Source organism: Petromyzon marinus, chromosome 7 (assembly GCF_048934315.1).
Source record: "Petromyzon marinus isolate PM22_M1 ecotype Great Lakes invasive population chromosome 7, UKy_Petmar_22M1.pri1.0, whole genome shotgun sequence".
Taxonomy (NCBI): domain Eukaryota; kingdom Metazoa; phylum Chordata; class Hyperoartia; order Petromyzontiformes; family Petromyzontidae; genus Petromyzon; species Petromyzon marinus.
Window position 1 is genome coordinate 15,054,778 of NC_133673.1, and position 17,146 is coordinate 15,071,923.

Consider the following 17,146-nt stretch of genomic DNA (forward strand, 5'->3'; position numbering starts at 1 on the left):
TGGTGGATCTCAAGAGTGTAGTCACCCTCTTACCCCTGGTGGATCTGAAGAGTGTAGTCACCCTCTTACCCCAGTGGGACCTCAAGAGTGTAGTCACCCTCTTACCCCAGTGGGACCTCAAGAGTGTAGTCACCCTCTTACCCCTGGTGAATCTCAAGAGTGTAGTCACCCACTTACCCCGGTGGATCTCAAGAGTGTAGTCACCCTCTTACCCAGGTGGATCTCAAGAGTGTAGTCACCCTCTTACCCCTGGTGGATCTCAAGAGTGGTCACCCTCTTACCCCTGGTGGTTCTCAGAGCGTAGTCACCCTCTTACCCTGGTGGATCTCAAGAGTGTAGTCACCCTCTTACCCCTGGTGGATCTCAAGAGTGTAGTCACCCTCTTACCCCTGGTGGTTCTCAAGAGTGTAGTCAGGATCTCAAGAGTGTAGTCACCCTCTTACCCCTGGTGGATCTCAAGAGTGTAGTCAGGATCTCAAGAGTGTAGTCACCCTCTTACCCCTGGTGGTTCTCAGAGCATAGTCACCCTCTACCCCACGTGGTCCGGGTCACTGTGATGCAAATGGAGGTTAATTCGGAAACGACAATTCATATTCAATGAATATTTTACAATGGTGAAATAAAAAATGAAGTTAGGTAAACTTCCCTAATTAAACAAGATATAAATGCCACCCTCCTCCTAAAAAAATACCTTTAGCTGCGCAATTTTTTGTTTAATGTTCCGGTAACAAGAATATATTTTTTTATCCGTGCTGTATTTGGAGAGACGCGAATGAGTTCTCTCACCAGCGGTTGGGGGTTGCTGGGCAGTCCACGGGCCAAACGACTTTGAGAACCACGGGGCCCTGCATACCCCAACCTCGTTGAAGTCACACAGGGGCCTTGCGGCACGAACAGTCACTACCCTTTGGTTCTTTCGGTTAAAGTCGCGTAGTTAGTCACTCCGTGACTTTACCGAAAGAACCAATGGGGCACGGATTCCTGCAGTCACGAAAGCTTCAAATCAAGAACAGTCACTGTTGGGGTGCAATGGCTTTGTTCACGTCACGCGCCGCTGGGAGCACGCGCCGTGGAGGAAGGTGCGCGCCAGTGCCACCGAGGTCGACAACGTTCCAAGGAAACTGTTTATTTGTCAAAATGTTACACCTGCTTAAACTGCGGGAAGGGGGAAAAAAAAAAGAATCTGGAATGCAGTTACCAAAATGCAAACTCTTCTATAAAACGATCATGCAAACACGTAAGGTAATATATACGCCTCGGCTCAAAACTTTTTTTAACGGCTACCAAATTTCTCAAGATGCTCGGGCCCGGGACGTTGCGAGCGAGGCCGGTAGCTCCCCTAGCCACGCCAACTCTACTGCAAGCTCCTCCGTGGCCCCGCCCACCTACTCAGTTAGCCACTCCCACAGGTAAGCGCCGCCCTCTTTGTCAACAGGTGAGACCAGCCAGAAACGTAAAATAAAAGGGATAAATTCTGGGCGACTTGACTTTCTGGAGGGGGAAAAAATAAAATTTCACCCCGCAGCATCCCGGGCCAAACCATGGGATTTTGGTAGCTTCAATGAACAAACTACACACGACATCGCAAGTAAAATCCACACTCGAAAGTGTCCCCCCCCCCCACCACTTACTACTGCTGCACCACTGCCGAGTAACCGCGCGCACAGCCTCTGAGAACAAGCAAAAAAATCGGTCGCTAACCAAAATAAAACCGGGCGTGTGCTTTTGCAGAGATTGAACGGCAGAAACCCTCTTCCCCGCTGCCGACGAGTACACCTCCACGCGTTTACTTTTCCTAGCGAGATTTTTCGTTGTGGCTACTTCCGTAGCTTGGCCATCGAGGACGTAGGCGGTGCGACTGCAACAGGGCCCACAGATCCCAGGCTGAATCAAGGGATGAGCGACAGGGCCAGGGGGCGCTATGCATTTCCTTGCGCTCAGGACCATGTCCACCACGCCACGCCAATGAGGTGACCCCTCTACTCATAAAATCCCCCATTGTAGCTCATCTTACAATGGCGTTGCGCCTTTTGATCGCGTATTCTCCCGATTTAATTTCCTCCTGTACCGAATAAACTAGCCGAGGCATTGGCCTTCACAGCATGATTCACGAAGCAGTGTTACTCGCGGCAAATGGATACCGACGTTGGCGATGGCGGCGACCGTCAAGGGGGCTTGTGAAGAGCGATCGTGCTCATCTGTAGCTCCAACTAAACGCAACGCGCGTGATTGTGGTGGTGCACGCATCTCTACGTATCCCAACCCCCTCCACCTGGCTCGGGAGCGGTCGTCGTACGCGATGTGGTTGTCACTCTGCAGTGGTTGCCCATCAACAGCCTCTCGATGACCTTTATAAGCTAACGGAGTGGCACGGCGACGCCAGCCTCACCTCGACAAGGTGTCGTGCACGAGACGCGGTTAACGATTCGCCCCGCCGGCGATTCGATGAGAACGGTCACGGTGCGGGGACCGCGCTTTAATTCCAGAATCGATTGATCTCTTTAAAAATACTCATTTGTACCGTCCGGTTTCTCCTGGCCATCTCAGATGTTCCGTTTCATCCGCGCCAATTATCGTCACGGAGCTATTCAACCGCACGTTGGCGAGCCGGGATCGGTTCAGATATCAATCGCCACCGATGTTAGCCGTGAACGTTAAACACTTTTCAGCTCGCTGGGTTCAGAACGCGACGTGCCAACCCGCCACATTCTCTTTCCCGTCCACTCAGCCCCACAACAAATTAGCAAATCGTAAACAACCGCCTCTTTCTCGCGAGCGCGACCGAACACGGGTATCGCGAGCGTACTAGAACGTTCCTTTTAATAGACGAATCGTACAAGTCCTGGGTTGGCACCGTACCTCAACTAGAAGCCGTTCCTACCAAATCCACCGTCACCGCCGCTTCGTCTGCTGCTACGTAGGGGAGCAAACGCGGCGGCGGTGGCAGCGGCGCACCCCCCACATCCCACCCTCTGGCGTGGGTGAGAACGACCACCCGGGCCGAAGACGAAGACTTGCGTCTCCATCGGGGTGGACACACACACGCTTGACAGTCAAACGCGCAATTTAGTTACGCTCGTCAAACCTACAAGCAGAAATAATAATAGTCACTACGGGGGGGCGGGCGGGGGCTGTGCTACCGATTGATGGGCCATTTACCCGTGCTGGTGCCCAAGGTGATGACGCTCACGGTGATGGGGCTAACGGGGATGCGGCCACGTGATGGGGCGATGGCGATGCCCAGCGGAGTGAGAGCTTCTGCCTCGTTCATGTAAAACACTGACTCAGGAGCGTGGAAAAGGCCATTCTGCAGTTGAACACACTCACGTATAAAACAATGAAATTACGAGCGACTGTGTGATCCAGAGGTTAGGGTTTTGGGGGCACTATGGTTAGAGTCGTAGATAGGGTCGTGGGTTTGGGTTCAGGTCGGGGTTTGGATTAAGGTTGGGGGGGGGGGGGGTTTCGGGGTTAGGAGCAAGACTTTGGGTCATTCATAATGAACTGCAATCAGTGTAATTGCTATTTCAGCTTACGACAATGATGTAGATCTAATTACAATTGCCCCGGGGTCTGGTTGGAAGGTTGAGAGTGAAGAGGTCGGGTGTGTGATCACGCGCCGTGCAGGATAGCGCTGCAGTTGGCGGTCGTGATGATGGGCGATCGGTGGAGCGGGGCGAGGAACGGGACCGTCCTTCGTCCGTCAGTTGGCGTATAAAAACGCGGGGGGGGGGGGTCATCGCGGGGTCGTTGCGGGCTGCCCGTGCTCGCCTTGACTGGGTGGTTGTGGGGGGTGAAGAGGTCAATAGGTCACACGACCTCGACCTCTGGCCCTTCCCCGGAACCCTCCTCGACCACGGTCTGCTGAAATGTAAAAAGACAAAAAAGAAACACATCAAAACTCACGCCACACAATCCCAGGGGGAGACAAAGGTGCGAGACAGGCGCTGCATCATGAGGTCGCGCTCACACAAAGTTCCCGTCACAAATTAACCTCAATACCTTGCGGATCGTGTCAAAGAGAATAAATTATCACGCAAACTCCGGTCACAATCGCAGCAGTGGCTTTTGGCTGGTAATCGAACAAATGCGGTCACCGCATCACGCGCTTTCGAGGCCGTCTGGAACGTTCTTCTTTCCGATATTAAGAAGCCACCGGAGCAACGCATTTTTAAAGCTAGATTGAAAACTCATTTCTATATAACTGCTCTTTGTGATTATTTTGTTGTCCTTCCCACGCACTTCCCATTTGCTCAGTTGGCTACATATGCTGAGAAAGAAGTTCTACGTACATATAGGCTGTGGAGGGGCTGCGTTGTGGGTGGCAGAAGGCTGTTCGGCAAAACCCTTCATTGGCACCGTTCTTCTACATTCTGGCATTCTGAACCAACCCGCACCGACGACGGACCAGCGTAGCCAAGTGTGGTCAAACAATCCCCACGACCAACGCAATGTTGAAGAGGAGGGGGCACCTTCGCCCACTATCGTATCGATGCTTGCAAACCGTTGTTACACGATAACATTATCATGACTCTTGTTGCAAGCGGTGGACGAGTACAACAACGCCGCGGACACTTTAAAAGACGCACGATGTCACGCCGTAGAGGCGGCCAGCAAAGAGTGGCGGGCGGGACTGCTCACCGTAGGAGCTGTAGCTCGTCATGTTTCCGCTGTACTTGCCGCTGGGAGGGCGGTACGTTTGTCGCTCGTCCCTCCTGGGGCCCACCAGTCTCTTGGCCGCAGTGTCCTCTTCGCCCAGAGACCGGCGCTTTTGCCTGAACGAATGCCACGCACGCGCGCGGGGGCGAGAGAGGAGAGCACACGGGTAAGAGAGGCGCACGTGGGAATTACGATGGCAAAAAGCGATCCCGAAAACGTCACGAGAGGAATAAAAAAATAGCACAAATTGCGAGCGCACGTGTCCGCCGAAGCGTTGAACTAGCGGTAATATCGACACTTTCGGAGCTGCGCGAGATAACGGCATAAGCACGACGTCGGTAGGAATTCGTTGTGGCGTCAACGCGACGCAAGGTCACGGGAGGGGGCGGGGGGCACCCCAACGCCACTCACCCAACTTCGGCCGCCGGCGCCACGGAGGCAGCGGTGGCGGCGGCAACGGCCTTCTGCACCGGCTTCCACGACAGCGTGATGGCGCTCTTGTAGGACGGGGGGTTGTGGAAGAGGTCCTGCAGACATGGAACGCACGGGCAAGGAGGAGACGAAGGGCAATTCCAACAGCGGACCGGCACACAAACCAGACGCGGCACGGCAGGAGGGGGTGGGGGGGACGAGGTGGTGGCCCGACGGCTCGGTGGCTGACCTTGATGAGGATGTTGATGTTGTTCGTTATCTTTAGCGCCACCACCTTTATTTTGTTCTGCGGAAAAAAAATTCAACGTCACGTTTTAGAGTTGATTCGTGCTTTCTACCCCAATGCACCACCAGCTCTCCCTCTCTCCACAATACAGCCAAATACATCACCCCATCGTGAACAAAAAAAGTTTCGATTGAATAAGATATTGTTTCTCTCTGAATGTTTCAGAGCAACGTCAATAATCATGAGCAATTTTCATTGCAATCCGTAATGGATTTTTGGGCTATGGCACAGTGTAGGCCACAGTTCCGTTGCAAGACCCGAACCCCGCCAACCGACATAATCGAACACTTTAAACGGTCTCACGTGTGCGTGTCACATGCCAACTATTATAGGTTTGGCGCAACAATCAAGTGAACATATGAAAATGTGCAGGTGAGTTTTACAGTTGAATGTCAGAATCAAAAGATTTATTTATACTGCAGGAATCCGATAAGCTATAAAGCTCTTTTTTTCACAGGATGTCCAGTAGCATGTAGACAGTTGGTCAGTGGAAGTAGCGATCGATAGGGTGGGTGGCTAACAACACTCCCGGTGGCCTGTCTCCCCAGTACACTTTAAACGCTCGTAACACGTGACAATTAAATGCACTCGGCTGTGTCGGGTTCGTGGTTTATTTAGGTTTCATTAGGGCCCAGATAAAAACCCCATTAGACAATGCAAATTCTCGATCAGGACCCGGTTACACAATGGAAATCTGGTTACTACTACAGCAACAAATACACCACGAACAAAATAAAACAAAAACTGTGGACATGGTCAAGGCTGTGTATTGATGTGGTCGAGGGTTTTCACGAAATAAATTTGGCCAGATCATAACGTTACCCATCCCCAAAAGTCAATTACCAAGTGATAATCCTGAAGAGTAATAGATCATTTGAACTGGATAGCCCAGTCATAACGTTTTCCTGTGAGCTCAGAGCTGAACGAACAAACCTCCTGTGTCTTGAGAGTATCGCCCGTCTTGCCCTGCAGCGCAGACCTCAGCTGCTTAATGTAGACCTGGGAACCTCGGGCAAAATACTGCAACCTGCAGACACACACAAAGACAAAGATCCCCCGTAAAGCCTTAAAAGACTGCTGGGGCATGTGCCGTTAGCGAGTAACACCTATGAATGCCGGAAGGGTAAAACGAGGAAGTGGGTGGCCAGCACAACGCCTGGCCGCCTTTGTCTCCCGAGTGGTGATGTTTACACACCGCACCAGGTACTCATTTGAGGCCAAGTCGACCTCGAGGCAGCCCGGGACCAGTTCAGATAATCGTCACTGGTGTTGGCCATGAGCGGGAATTTAACTCGGGTCGCCGGGTTCATAGCGCAGCGTGCTCACCACTGCATGCCCACTCCCCACAATATACTGTACAAATACACTGTACACTACCGCTTCTATATACTGTACATTCTTAAAGGCACAGGGCAAACATCGAAGAGTCAATTATTTAGAATCTACGCAAACGGCGCGCAAATTATTTGCTAACATTACTATGAGGCCTCATAGTAATGTTCTTTCGCGTGGCTGATGTAGATGCAGAGCAACAACAACTATTTCAAATTCAAGTGGTCAAGCCGGACAGCCGCGTAAAGAGCAGCGGAGTCTATCATTGTGGATTGGGCATTGCGTTTTAAAATGTTGCATGGTCCTGTTCTGGATGACCATTCACACAATGGATAGTTTATAATTAACGATTCCGGAATCGGACTACATCGCACCACTTAACCATAACCAAGCCACATAAAAGCAGCGGCGGCACGCCGAGGGCTGGCGATCGAGCGGGTGGTTACGGGAACACGCGTACGCGCGTCACGGCTCGCTCCCCCGTAGCCGCGTAGCGCTCCCCCCCCCCCCTCCGACCCCTCCCCCCACCATACATACCGCAGCTTGAAGTCCTTGAGCCGCTCGGCGCTGCCGGCGTCGGTGAGGAACGCCGGCGTGCGGCGCGCCAGCTGGTGGAACGTGTGCATCAGGCACTCCACCATGCTGAACTGCAGCTTCGGCTCCTCGGAGGCCCCGGCTGCCGCCACTGCCACCGTTGCCGCCGCCGCTGCGCCCGCCGCCGGCGCCGCCGCCTCCGCCGCAGCCGCTGGCGTTGCAGTCACCGCCGGGCCGTCGCCGTTCTCCGTCTCCTCCGGCGGCGGCGGCATGTACTCCTGTCGGCAACGAACAAGAGATGCCCACCCACCCCAACGCTTGGAGGTTGTAGCTTTAGCAGAATCTCTGGGCAAGTGGCGTCACCGAGCGACTGCAAAGGCCGGCGTGGCGCGCGCGGTTTGCGTTCGTCTTGCCAGCATGTACGTACGTGTGTTGAACCTCTTTGGCACCGTACGTAGGCAACCGTGCTAATCGGAAGTGCGGGGTGAAGGACACCAGTATGAAGAAAAAAATGTGGCCAGCGGAGGAGAATGAGCATCCCCTCCCACTGAGCGAGGGTGGACTGGGCGGCGGTGCCAAGGGGGGTACTGAGAGGAGTCGTCAGTCCGAGGTGGGCGAGGGATCTTACGAGGAGCTTGGTGAATATCTCCTTCACGTTGCTCTCCAGCTTTTCGTTGTCGACGCCGTAGAACAGAGACATCTCAGCCAGCAGTTTCAAAACCTGCGCGGCGGGAGGCACGAGGCAGCGTTCAACAGTTCAACTTCCACTCGCTCGATAATGAAATACATCCAGCGTACACCCACGTGTGTGTGTGTGTGGGGAGGCTTGGTTTTTATGATGGACTCCCCTTGAGCTTGAAGGTGTGTGCACGTGTGGTGCTGGCCACTCCGGTTCGATTTACTCTCAAGGTCAATGCCAGTGACGCTTATTCTGAGCATGGTCCAGGGACTCCCCTAGGTCGACTCCGTCTCAAATGAGTACCTGGTGCGGTGTGTAAACGTCGCCACTATGGAGACAAAGGAGGCCGGGCGCGGTGCTGGCAATCCAACCCCCTCATGTGCCGTTCCGGCCTTCATAGGTGCTCGCTAACAGCACTTGCCCCTACAGTCTGTTAAGGCTATATGGGGGAACTTTGCCTTCGTGGTGCTGGCAACACTACCATCTCGTGCACTGTCCCAGCCTTCATTGGTGCTCGCTAACACTTCTTACCCCCCTCTATATAGCTATGGTGCGGGGGGGAGGGGAGATAGTGTAGTGGTTACCACACTGTGCTATGAACCTGGTGAGACAAAGGTGGCCAGGCATGGAATTGGCCACCCACCCCTTCGTGTGCCATACCGCCATTAACAGGTGCTCGTCGCTTCGAGCACTTGCACCCCCAAAACAGTTTGTTTGAAGGCTAAACAGGGTAGGATATCCACCTTTGTCAACCTTTCTTGCTGGACTCACCTCGAGTTGCGTGTTGCTACTTTCCTCTCCTGGCAGGAGGCTCAGGTTTGGGAGGACGCGCTGGCAGAAGTACGTGACGAACGGTGTGGAGTGCACGTTTTTCTGGTGAAAACAGAAGCGGAGGCAGCGGTGTTTCACAGGCACGTAGAATCTGCCGATAGATAGGGGGGGGGGGCGATGCTCTGCAGTTGTTTTACCCACTAAGTAACCCGAGTTACATTTTCAAATTTGCTAAATTTGGACCGTGACGCCGGGATGGACCACGCGCAATCTTCGCTTATTATACCGATGCCATGGAATATTCATATAATATCCACTGCGAAGCAGTCTTCGCATATTTGTGGTTTACACATCCGCAGTATTACCTCTTTCCCATTATAACGATATACGTGCACGTCATTAAAACGGAATCTGAAGAAAAACTACAATAACTTTAATCGGCGCATCTTCAGGTCGGACTACCAAGGCTCCCACAACACCATGCAGGAATGCGCGTGGCACAGTTTGGCGCCAGCTATCAGAGAGCGGCCGTGTCACCAAGCTTCTCTGCGGCGAGAATGTCTTTAAAAACAGCGGCGCTATGGCTAGATAAACGCTAACCGCTTGCGTGCTCCAAGACTCAGCGGTGGACGGGGCGCACCCCTATAACTTGCAGACATCTTGGAATGGGAAAGGGTTAACCAGGGCAACCGACGGGCATGAACGGGGCAACCTCTGCAGCAAGCGCTTAAAGCTCGCGGCCCCATGGCAACGTGACCGCCCCGCAGGCCGTCGTTTACCCACCCCTTGCTGTACCCCTGAAGTTTATTTAACGACTCGAAGACCGGACGATAAAATCAATTTTCACTTGGTCGCGAGGGAAGCGGCTGGGGAGGCATCGCGGACTCACGGAAAACAGCGGCAGCGCCTGTCTGGTGCACTGCAGAAGCCGATCAACGGCGTCCGGATCCGCCGGGTTGAACTCCTGCTCCAGGTCGGCCTGGTCAACCACCAGGGCCACCAGCTGCTGCCGCCCGCTCACGGACTGCAGCGACTTGAGGCCGGAGAGGAGACGCATGAAGGACATGAACTCCTCGCCCGTCACATCTTCAAGCACCTGCACGCACATTCACACAGGGGGTCACCTGCTGCTGCTGCCGCCGGTTCTGTTACTAGTTTTGCTGCTGCTGTGCAGGCCGTGGGGGTTACTTTACCATACTTCGCCAGTCTGGATGTGTGTGGGTTGCAGTCAAGGACCCCAGATTTGGGAACATACAGGTGCAGTACACCAATAGATTTGCTGCACTGCCATCCACCACAAACAGCACGGTTGGCTACATACAGTGCGAAAGAGGTTCAACAAATTTACATAGCCGAGTATCCTTTAACACCCTGTTATGCATGGCGATCACCCGTCCAAGCATTATTCAAGCTCGGTCCTCTAAGCTTCCGAGATGTGCCGAGATCAGGTGAATTCTGGGCGACTTCGTTCATCGGGCTTCCGACCGAAATGAAAGAGCTGACCTTCTTGCACTCCACCATGATGTACTCCTCCACCTCCTTGGTGAGCACCTCCTCGGGTTGGGTCTTGAGGCGCGTTGAGAGGAACTTGATAGCCCTCTCCCGCACCACATCCTCTCCCTGCAGAATCTGTGTGAAGAGCCCTCCCAGCGTCCCTGTGCGTAGCAGCGGTAGCACGTGTAGCAGAGCTGTGAGTCTATCCGGCGATCGCCGTATCTCCAAGCACCTCAACAATACCAGTTACTGGCAAGATGGAAGCCGTTAAGACAGATGTTCGGGATCAATCCGAGTCCGAGCCAATTTTGCAAGACTTAAAACAAACATTATTATTCCAAAGAGCTTACCACGTGTGATCCAGCCTGCATTCGTGGTGGACTCGACTTGTGAAGAGTCCACGGTAAAAGATGTTCAGACTTTAAACTAACGAGACTTAAATCATGGGCGGGGTGATGGCCGGCACGAGTGGCCGTGGGCGGGGGAGGGAGGTGATGCTGGGGTGGAGCCTCCACCATGATATACCCATTTGGAATATACACAGAAATCGGCCACGCCCCGACTGAAAACACTTTTAAGGACCCACCTGAAAGTTATGATTCAGTGAGGCTTCCGTGTGAAAAGAAACAGAACTCTTTAGCCCACCCAAGTTCACTCCTTAGTGGTAAATGACTGTTTTGGTGGCCCCAGACCCAACAGCTCTCCTGCACCCCCCCACCTCCTAACATCTTAGAGGAGTTGGAGTCCGGAGTTAAAGAGTCGGGCATGGGTGGGTTGACCACGTATAACCATTACAGATTGTACTGCTATTTCTATAGCTTGTTTAAAGTTACAACAGATATAGAAATCAATGAGGTAAAAAAGCACGATTGAAACCACGAGCCGATTGTGAACCTCACAATCCAGTGCCACAGTAGTCAATGTAAAGTACAGTAAGAAACTGTCACTATCTGGTGCGTGACATTATTGCGCCGCGCTGAAAGGTAGCAAGCGCTCGCGTGCTGTCCGCGATTTGGACAGTTTAGTTTCAGCTTCGGGAGTAGGAAACGTCAAATGTTTCCATCTTTTTATCATCATCCCCACCACCAAAAAAAACCCCTTATATTCAGAAGGAGGTGGGTGGCCAGCACCATGCCTGGCCGCATTTGTCTCCCCAGTGGCAATGTTCACACACCACACCAGTTAATCGTTTGAGGCTGAGTTGACCTAGGGGGGGCTCAGGACCGGTTCAAATAATCGTCACCGGTGGTGGCCATGAGCGGGAATCGAACTCGGGTCGCCGGGTTCGTAGCTCAGCGCGCTAACCACTACACTACAATGCGTTATGCTTCCACATGCGAGGGTCACATGACAGATTTGACGTCACAGCTCACTTGGCATGCAACAAATATATGCATTATTGAGCTCCCCCCCCCTCCCCAAAAAAACACAAAAGTATATTTTTTATAATTTTTGCATGGTGTACAGTCTGGAAAGTACCCGCATGGCAAATTTCCAGTTTGTTGCATGTCGGGAAGTACGCTAAACATTTTGAACAGACACATTCGCAACTTTGCCTTTTATATATATGTGGAGATATGTAAAATCCGCCAACATAGTTTGAGCGCACACTGTGCTGTGCGCCAACAACCACCACAAGCCACTTTAATGCAGTTTTTTAAATCGTACTTCGCACTTACCATCCCAACGCATCACAGTTTAGTTTAATCACGAGAGAGCGCACGATACGTACCTTTAGCGTCAACCTTGAATATGCTAAGCAGAGCATTGTTCACCAGCGTGAATTCGGTCTGGTCGTCTACAAGGGAAGAGACGGGGACAACTTCAGTATGCATGCATTTTTCTCCGGGTCCTCCGGTTTTTCCCCTCCTCATTTAGAATCGAAGTGCGTTTGAAGTATTTAGCTCCTGCTATAAATTTCCACACGATGATAAGCCACTTTGTTGAGCTATCATTGGTGGCGAGGTCACTCCTGAAAGAGCTGTATTGCTCAGTGGGCTTTACCTGGTCAAATAAAAAATAGTTTTACGTACCCGCACACTCGCATGCACACAACGCCTTGTGACGACGATTCCGGGTGCATTCATTAAACACGAACAGTTGTTGCCTCGTTCATAACGAAGTTCGCGTTGTGGACCCGCAACAAAGGTCACTATTCCATTAGGGGGTTCACTCGAACAGGTTAAATGACACTTCAAACCCGGCCTTTGAAAAAGACGTGACAACGTAAATGCGCCATTGCCATGCAAGTGTGTAATGGGCAGGTCTCCAAGTCAAATGCAAAATGAAATACGTTACACGCAGGTACATGTTCACCGTATACGCTATACAGTACAGGGTACTGTATAGTATAAGCAATGATTGGATATTTGGCATCATGCACGATCGTTCTATGCAGGATTTATGAACGCAATCGCTGTATGAAGGTAGACATCAATACGAGATCATATGTTTCTATTAATGTGCTATAAATGGGGTAGCATTAAAAGAATGGTTCATGGAATAATGGGGTGAAAGTGTAAATACTATCCATGTAGCGATTCAACTCATAGATTTGTCAATTAAAATCCATTCTTATAGTCACACTTAAGAGCATCAAATCCCAGGGACTCCGTTTGGTATCCAATGACTACGATAATTAATGTTCCTTTTAGGCAAATTGGACAAACGTAACTGCACAAAACAGATTGTATAAGGCAGACGATAGAAAATATTCTCATATCAAATCACAACAATCCATCAGATGGTGGTCGGATCATTACATCGTTACATCATGAGTCATCAATAGGTGTCCAGCTGAAAATACCTGAATGGTTCAGGGTTGGGGCTCCCAGGTATATTAACGTTCTTACCAACGCCCTCTAGCCCATTTACCACTTGCAATGTACAAAGGTTAAAAAAGCGTATCAAAGAATAAGAACCCACAGCTGAATCCCACTAAATCACAAGTTAATTTTGGAACATGAGACTCAATGCTTCGGTGTTTACTGCACGGTACAGGACAAGACTGGGACTGCATGGCACGTGCCATGGACAGCCAAACAAGTCGGTATTACTTTGCACGATGTTCGATTTAGAGCTTCAACAGTGCCAAACTTTAATTTACCTAATTTTTTTTTTAAAACATTGCTATATACAAGACAAGGTATAGCCGCAACCCGTGTGTATGTGGGAAGAAATAAATGTTCATGTAATGAATTGTAATCATTCAGCATTTCTCACCGGACTGCAGCAGCTGCGTGAGTACATCTGCTATCCTAGGCAGGTTCTCTCCCGTCGCAAACTGTGGCAGCTCTTTGATGGCCTGGCGGCGAATCTGAATGCAGAGAACTCCAACCGTTAGGTGTGAACTACTGGACATCTGTGGAAAGGAGCTTCATAGCTCATTAGATTCCTCCAGGATACATATTCTGAATATGTTATACTGAACAATGGCACAATATAACTGCATTGCATGGTGGAAGATTTCAACGAGCAACACAATAAAAAAATATTATTAAACAGACAAGTGGTTGACCTGCCAATACAAAACTATCAATTGGCATTTAGCATATGAACCTTGTGAACAAATATTTTCCAACAGCATGTTTAAGCAAAATCTTTGGGCTGGTTTTTACGACTGAATCTCATTACCAGAACGTAACCTATTCCATGTTTAACGATTGATTGATGATCCAACACTCACCAATTTACTGCAGTCCCTCGCTCACCAGTGACAAGTCTCCTGATTAGACTTCTATTGCTACGACCTTAGTTCCTATAAACTTGATTCATTGATCCCCTCCACCCACGTTGAAGACTATAATTGAAAACTAATTTATTTAAAACTGCTTTTTTGTGTTTAGTTTGTTGTCCTTGCCCCGCACCTCTGACTAGCATAATTGGTTATGTACGGGCAACAGAAGTTCAACATACATACTGCAGGACTAAACATGTATCTTCCTACACACTGTTCCACTTTGTAATTCCCTCCCATCATCTATTTTTCAAAACTCTTTTTATCTTGATGAATCCCAGAAATGTGTTAACTCATATCTATTACAACGGATTTATGGGCCTTTGGGTTCGTACTCAACTATGTTAATATTTAAAAGGCCATCCAGGAGCTGGGACCCCCTTACTCGCATATTTCACGGGGGAAAAGGAAGGTCCACACTATAATAAACTCTGTATTTCACCAGGTAAGGCCCACTGAGCTATATAGCTCTCTTTTAGAAGCAACCCGACCACAAATGATAGCTCAACGAAGTGGCTTATCACGTGCAAATTTAAAGCAGCCAAATACTTTAAACGCATTTTTCTAAACGTGGAGGGGAAAAACGCAGAGGACCTGGAGAAAAATCCACGCGACCAATGGGAGAATGTACAAACTTCAAATACACAGGCGTCAGGGTCAGGATTGAACCCACGACCGCCTGCATACCAGGCGAGGTAGTTAACATCTCGCCACCATGTCGCCCACACACAGCCTCACCGAGACGTCCTCGTCTTCGCACAGGTCGAGTTGTGCGTTGATGGCATTCTCGGCCAGGTCCGCGAAGTGCTTGAAGAACTTGGGAATGAACTGCGCTGCCAGCCGCTTCTCCTTGGGGCCACCTTTCACGCCATCTAGGATAGCCTGGTAAGCATCCTTGTGCTGTGGGAGAAAACGTGGCGGCGTTAACATCGTGCCTAGGCCCCGATTCTCAACATCCGGGATGGATGATGGGAGTAAACAGGGAAAGATATTGGTGAGAGAAGTGAGCGAGCGAGTGAGGAGAGCACAAAGCAGACAGGAATGTTAGAGAGTGAGGCAGCCAGAGTGGGTAAAAAGAGGGAGCCAGAAAATAGCAGCGACAAGAGGGAACAGAGAGGAAAGACAACCAAGGAGAGAGATGAAGCTAGAATCAGCGTATACAGAGAGGTGCGCATGTGGAAACACAAATCTGGATGTCACCTGATAAAGCTAGTTGTAATTACCGGCGAAACGTCGTACTCCGATTGTAAACGTTCGTGGCTTGGCTCTCCAACACACCGGGGTGCTGTACTAGTAACGGGTGCTGTACTAGTAACGAATTGGCACGTTCTGTTTACGTGACAAAACCTAATTGGCTGTGCCCGGGTTTAATTACACATTTACATTTACGCGATCTAACCCAAAACATGTTAAACTGATCAGAAAGGAGACAACGCGGGGTGAACAGGCAGAGTGAATCCACAGACGGTATATCTCTACACCGAGTATGCAGGCGATGCAATTGCACTGGAGTACACAAGTCGGAGGGGCCAAGGACCATCAGCGACGATGATGGGGGGGGGGGGGTAGAGATCCCCCAATTCATTCGTACACCAGTTGTGGCCCACGCCAACCACGCTATGCCACTGGATTTACATAGTTGACCCATACATACTTTTTTTTACACATGTACCTACCCAGTAGCTGTTATCTGATGCTGCTTCTGCGTTGGCAGTGGTGCACGAGCACAAATGATAAAACCACAAAAATCGTCTGTAACACTGCCTTAAGGCTCCACGACTCTCGAGTAGTAGTAGTGGTGCAAATGCGGTCACCCAGAAGAGACCGTAGTAAGACGTATAACGACGCAATGCCCCGACACCAAAACGCGAATGAGACATCACAGCGACGACACACCACTCCGCTACCCGTGACGACGTTGTTCTGGGGCTTGACCACCCGAATGTGAAATCAGCCGTACGAAAGATGAAGCCTCCACAACACATGTACCCTACATAGTGAAACGACAACAATAACAACAAAAAAACCAAACCCAGATTTTACATAGGAAATCCATTAAAACGAAACACAAGAGCTGACGAAGACTAGAGCGCGAGGCAGTGGCGTGGCAAGGCGGTCCAAGTTGCAGGCTTTCGTGCGGCGGATTTAGATGCGCAGCGACAACTACAATTCCACAGCCCGAATAAGAACCCGCGGGTTTACAACGCGATGGTGGAATCGTCGCGGGGCGGCCACCGGACCCATTGCACGCCGAGCATCCGAAGCGCGGCTCCATGCAAACACCACGCTGCTGCGCCACTTGTACACGGGTCGACTTTATTGTTGCGAGGAGACCTCGAAGCGGCGACACCAAAAAAAATAACAAGAGACGGTGGGAACCGAGGCGCGGGGAGGGGGGTGGAGAGAGAAAACGCGAGATACATGGGACGGTGAAAGAGAGGGGTAAACTGAGAGATGTACGAGAGATTAAAATTCGGGACTAACCCCCCGTGCAATCGGCCACACAAACATGGCCACCGAGGCCTACATCACCCACCCCTCACCACCACTGCCAACCACCACCACCACGACACCCCGCGCAGCCACCGCCGAAAGGTGCCGCGAGGCGCCTCGCCGCGACACGCCTCCTCCACCGCTTGCGTTCGGCCACGCGGCAGCGCGCGCTCGGCTCACCTCGACCACCTTGTCCTTCGCGTCGGCCAAGATGCCGTAGTTCTTGTACATGTCCTCTATGCTCGCCATGGTTGCCTCCTCAAGTGCTCGCCCGCCGTTATGCGAACTGCGCATGCGCGTGGGGGGAGGGGGAGCGAAGGAGGGGGGGGGCGGGGCGAAGGAGGGGGCGGGGCGGGGTATCCCGGGGGGCGGGGTATCCCGTTCCCACGATCCACCGCGGTCCGATGGCCTTAATAAGAGGCCATTTTTTTGTTTTTTCGGTAAAGTCACGTAGGTAGAATAAAAATAAAAGAAAACAATTAAATCACGACGTTTCGGAGGCAACACAAGCTTCCGTCTTCAGGTGGAACAGTCACAGCAAAGATCGCTGCATCAAGTTATTTCGGTAAAGTCACGTGACTTTACCGAAAGAACCAAGAATATGAATCCCTGCAGTCACGAAAGCTTTAAATGAAAATTGTAAATGCATTTTTAATACATTCGTACGTGACGTCATGGAAGCAGTCTGTAAAAGGAGCCGCCTGCTGCTCCGGAGCTGCAAGTTGCCGAC

The 17,146-nt window shown here is 51.1% G+C and overlaps 1 protein-coding gene across 2 annotated transcripts; it reads right to left on the reverse strand.

Annotated features, from left to right (window-relative positions):
- Positions 1-1,110: 1,110 nt before the first annotated feature.
- On the reverse strand, positions 1,111-16,737 carry API5 (apoptosis inhibitor 5). Of its 2 annotated transcripts, none has more exons than XM_032949282.2 (14): positions 16,597-16,737; positions 14,662-14,823; positions 13,410-13,503; positions 11,920-11,985; positions 10,197-10,348; positions 9,583-9,789; positions 8,694-8,795; positions 7,872-7,964; positions 7,247-7,521; positions 6,311-6,404; positions 5,321-5,377; positions 5,071-5,186; positions 4,642-4,775; positions 1,111-3,861 (listed from the first exon to the last, which is right to left on the reverse strand). In XM_032949282.2, exons 1-14 carry the CDS (start codon positions 16,708-16,710, stop codon positions 3,803-3,805), a joined length of 1,725 nt encoding a protein of 574 aa, XP_032805173.2. In that variant the 5' UTR covers positions 16,711-16,737; the 3' UTR covers positions 1,111-3,802. The 2 variants fall into 2 exon arrangements, with proteins under 2 accessions (XP_032805173.2, XP_032805172.2); XM_032949281.2 differs by having other exon boundaries at positions 1,111-3,864.
- Positions 16,738-17,146: the final 409 nt, after the last annotated feature.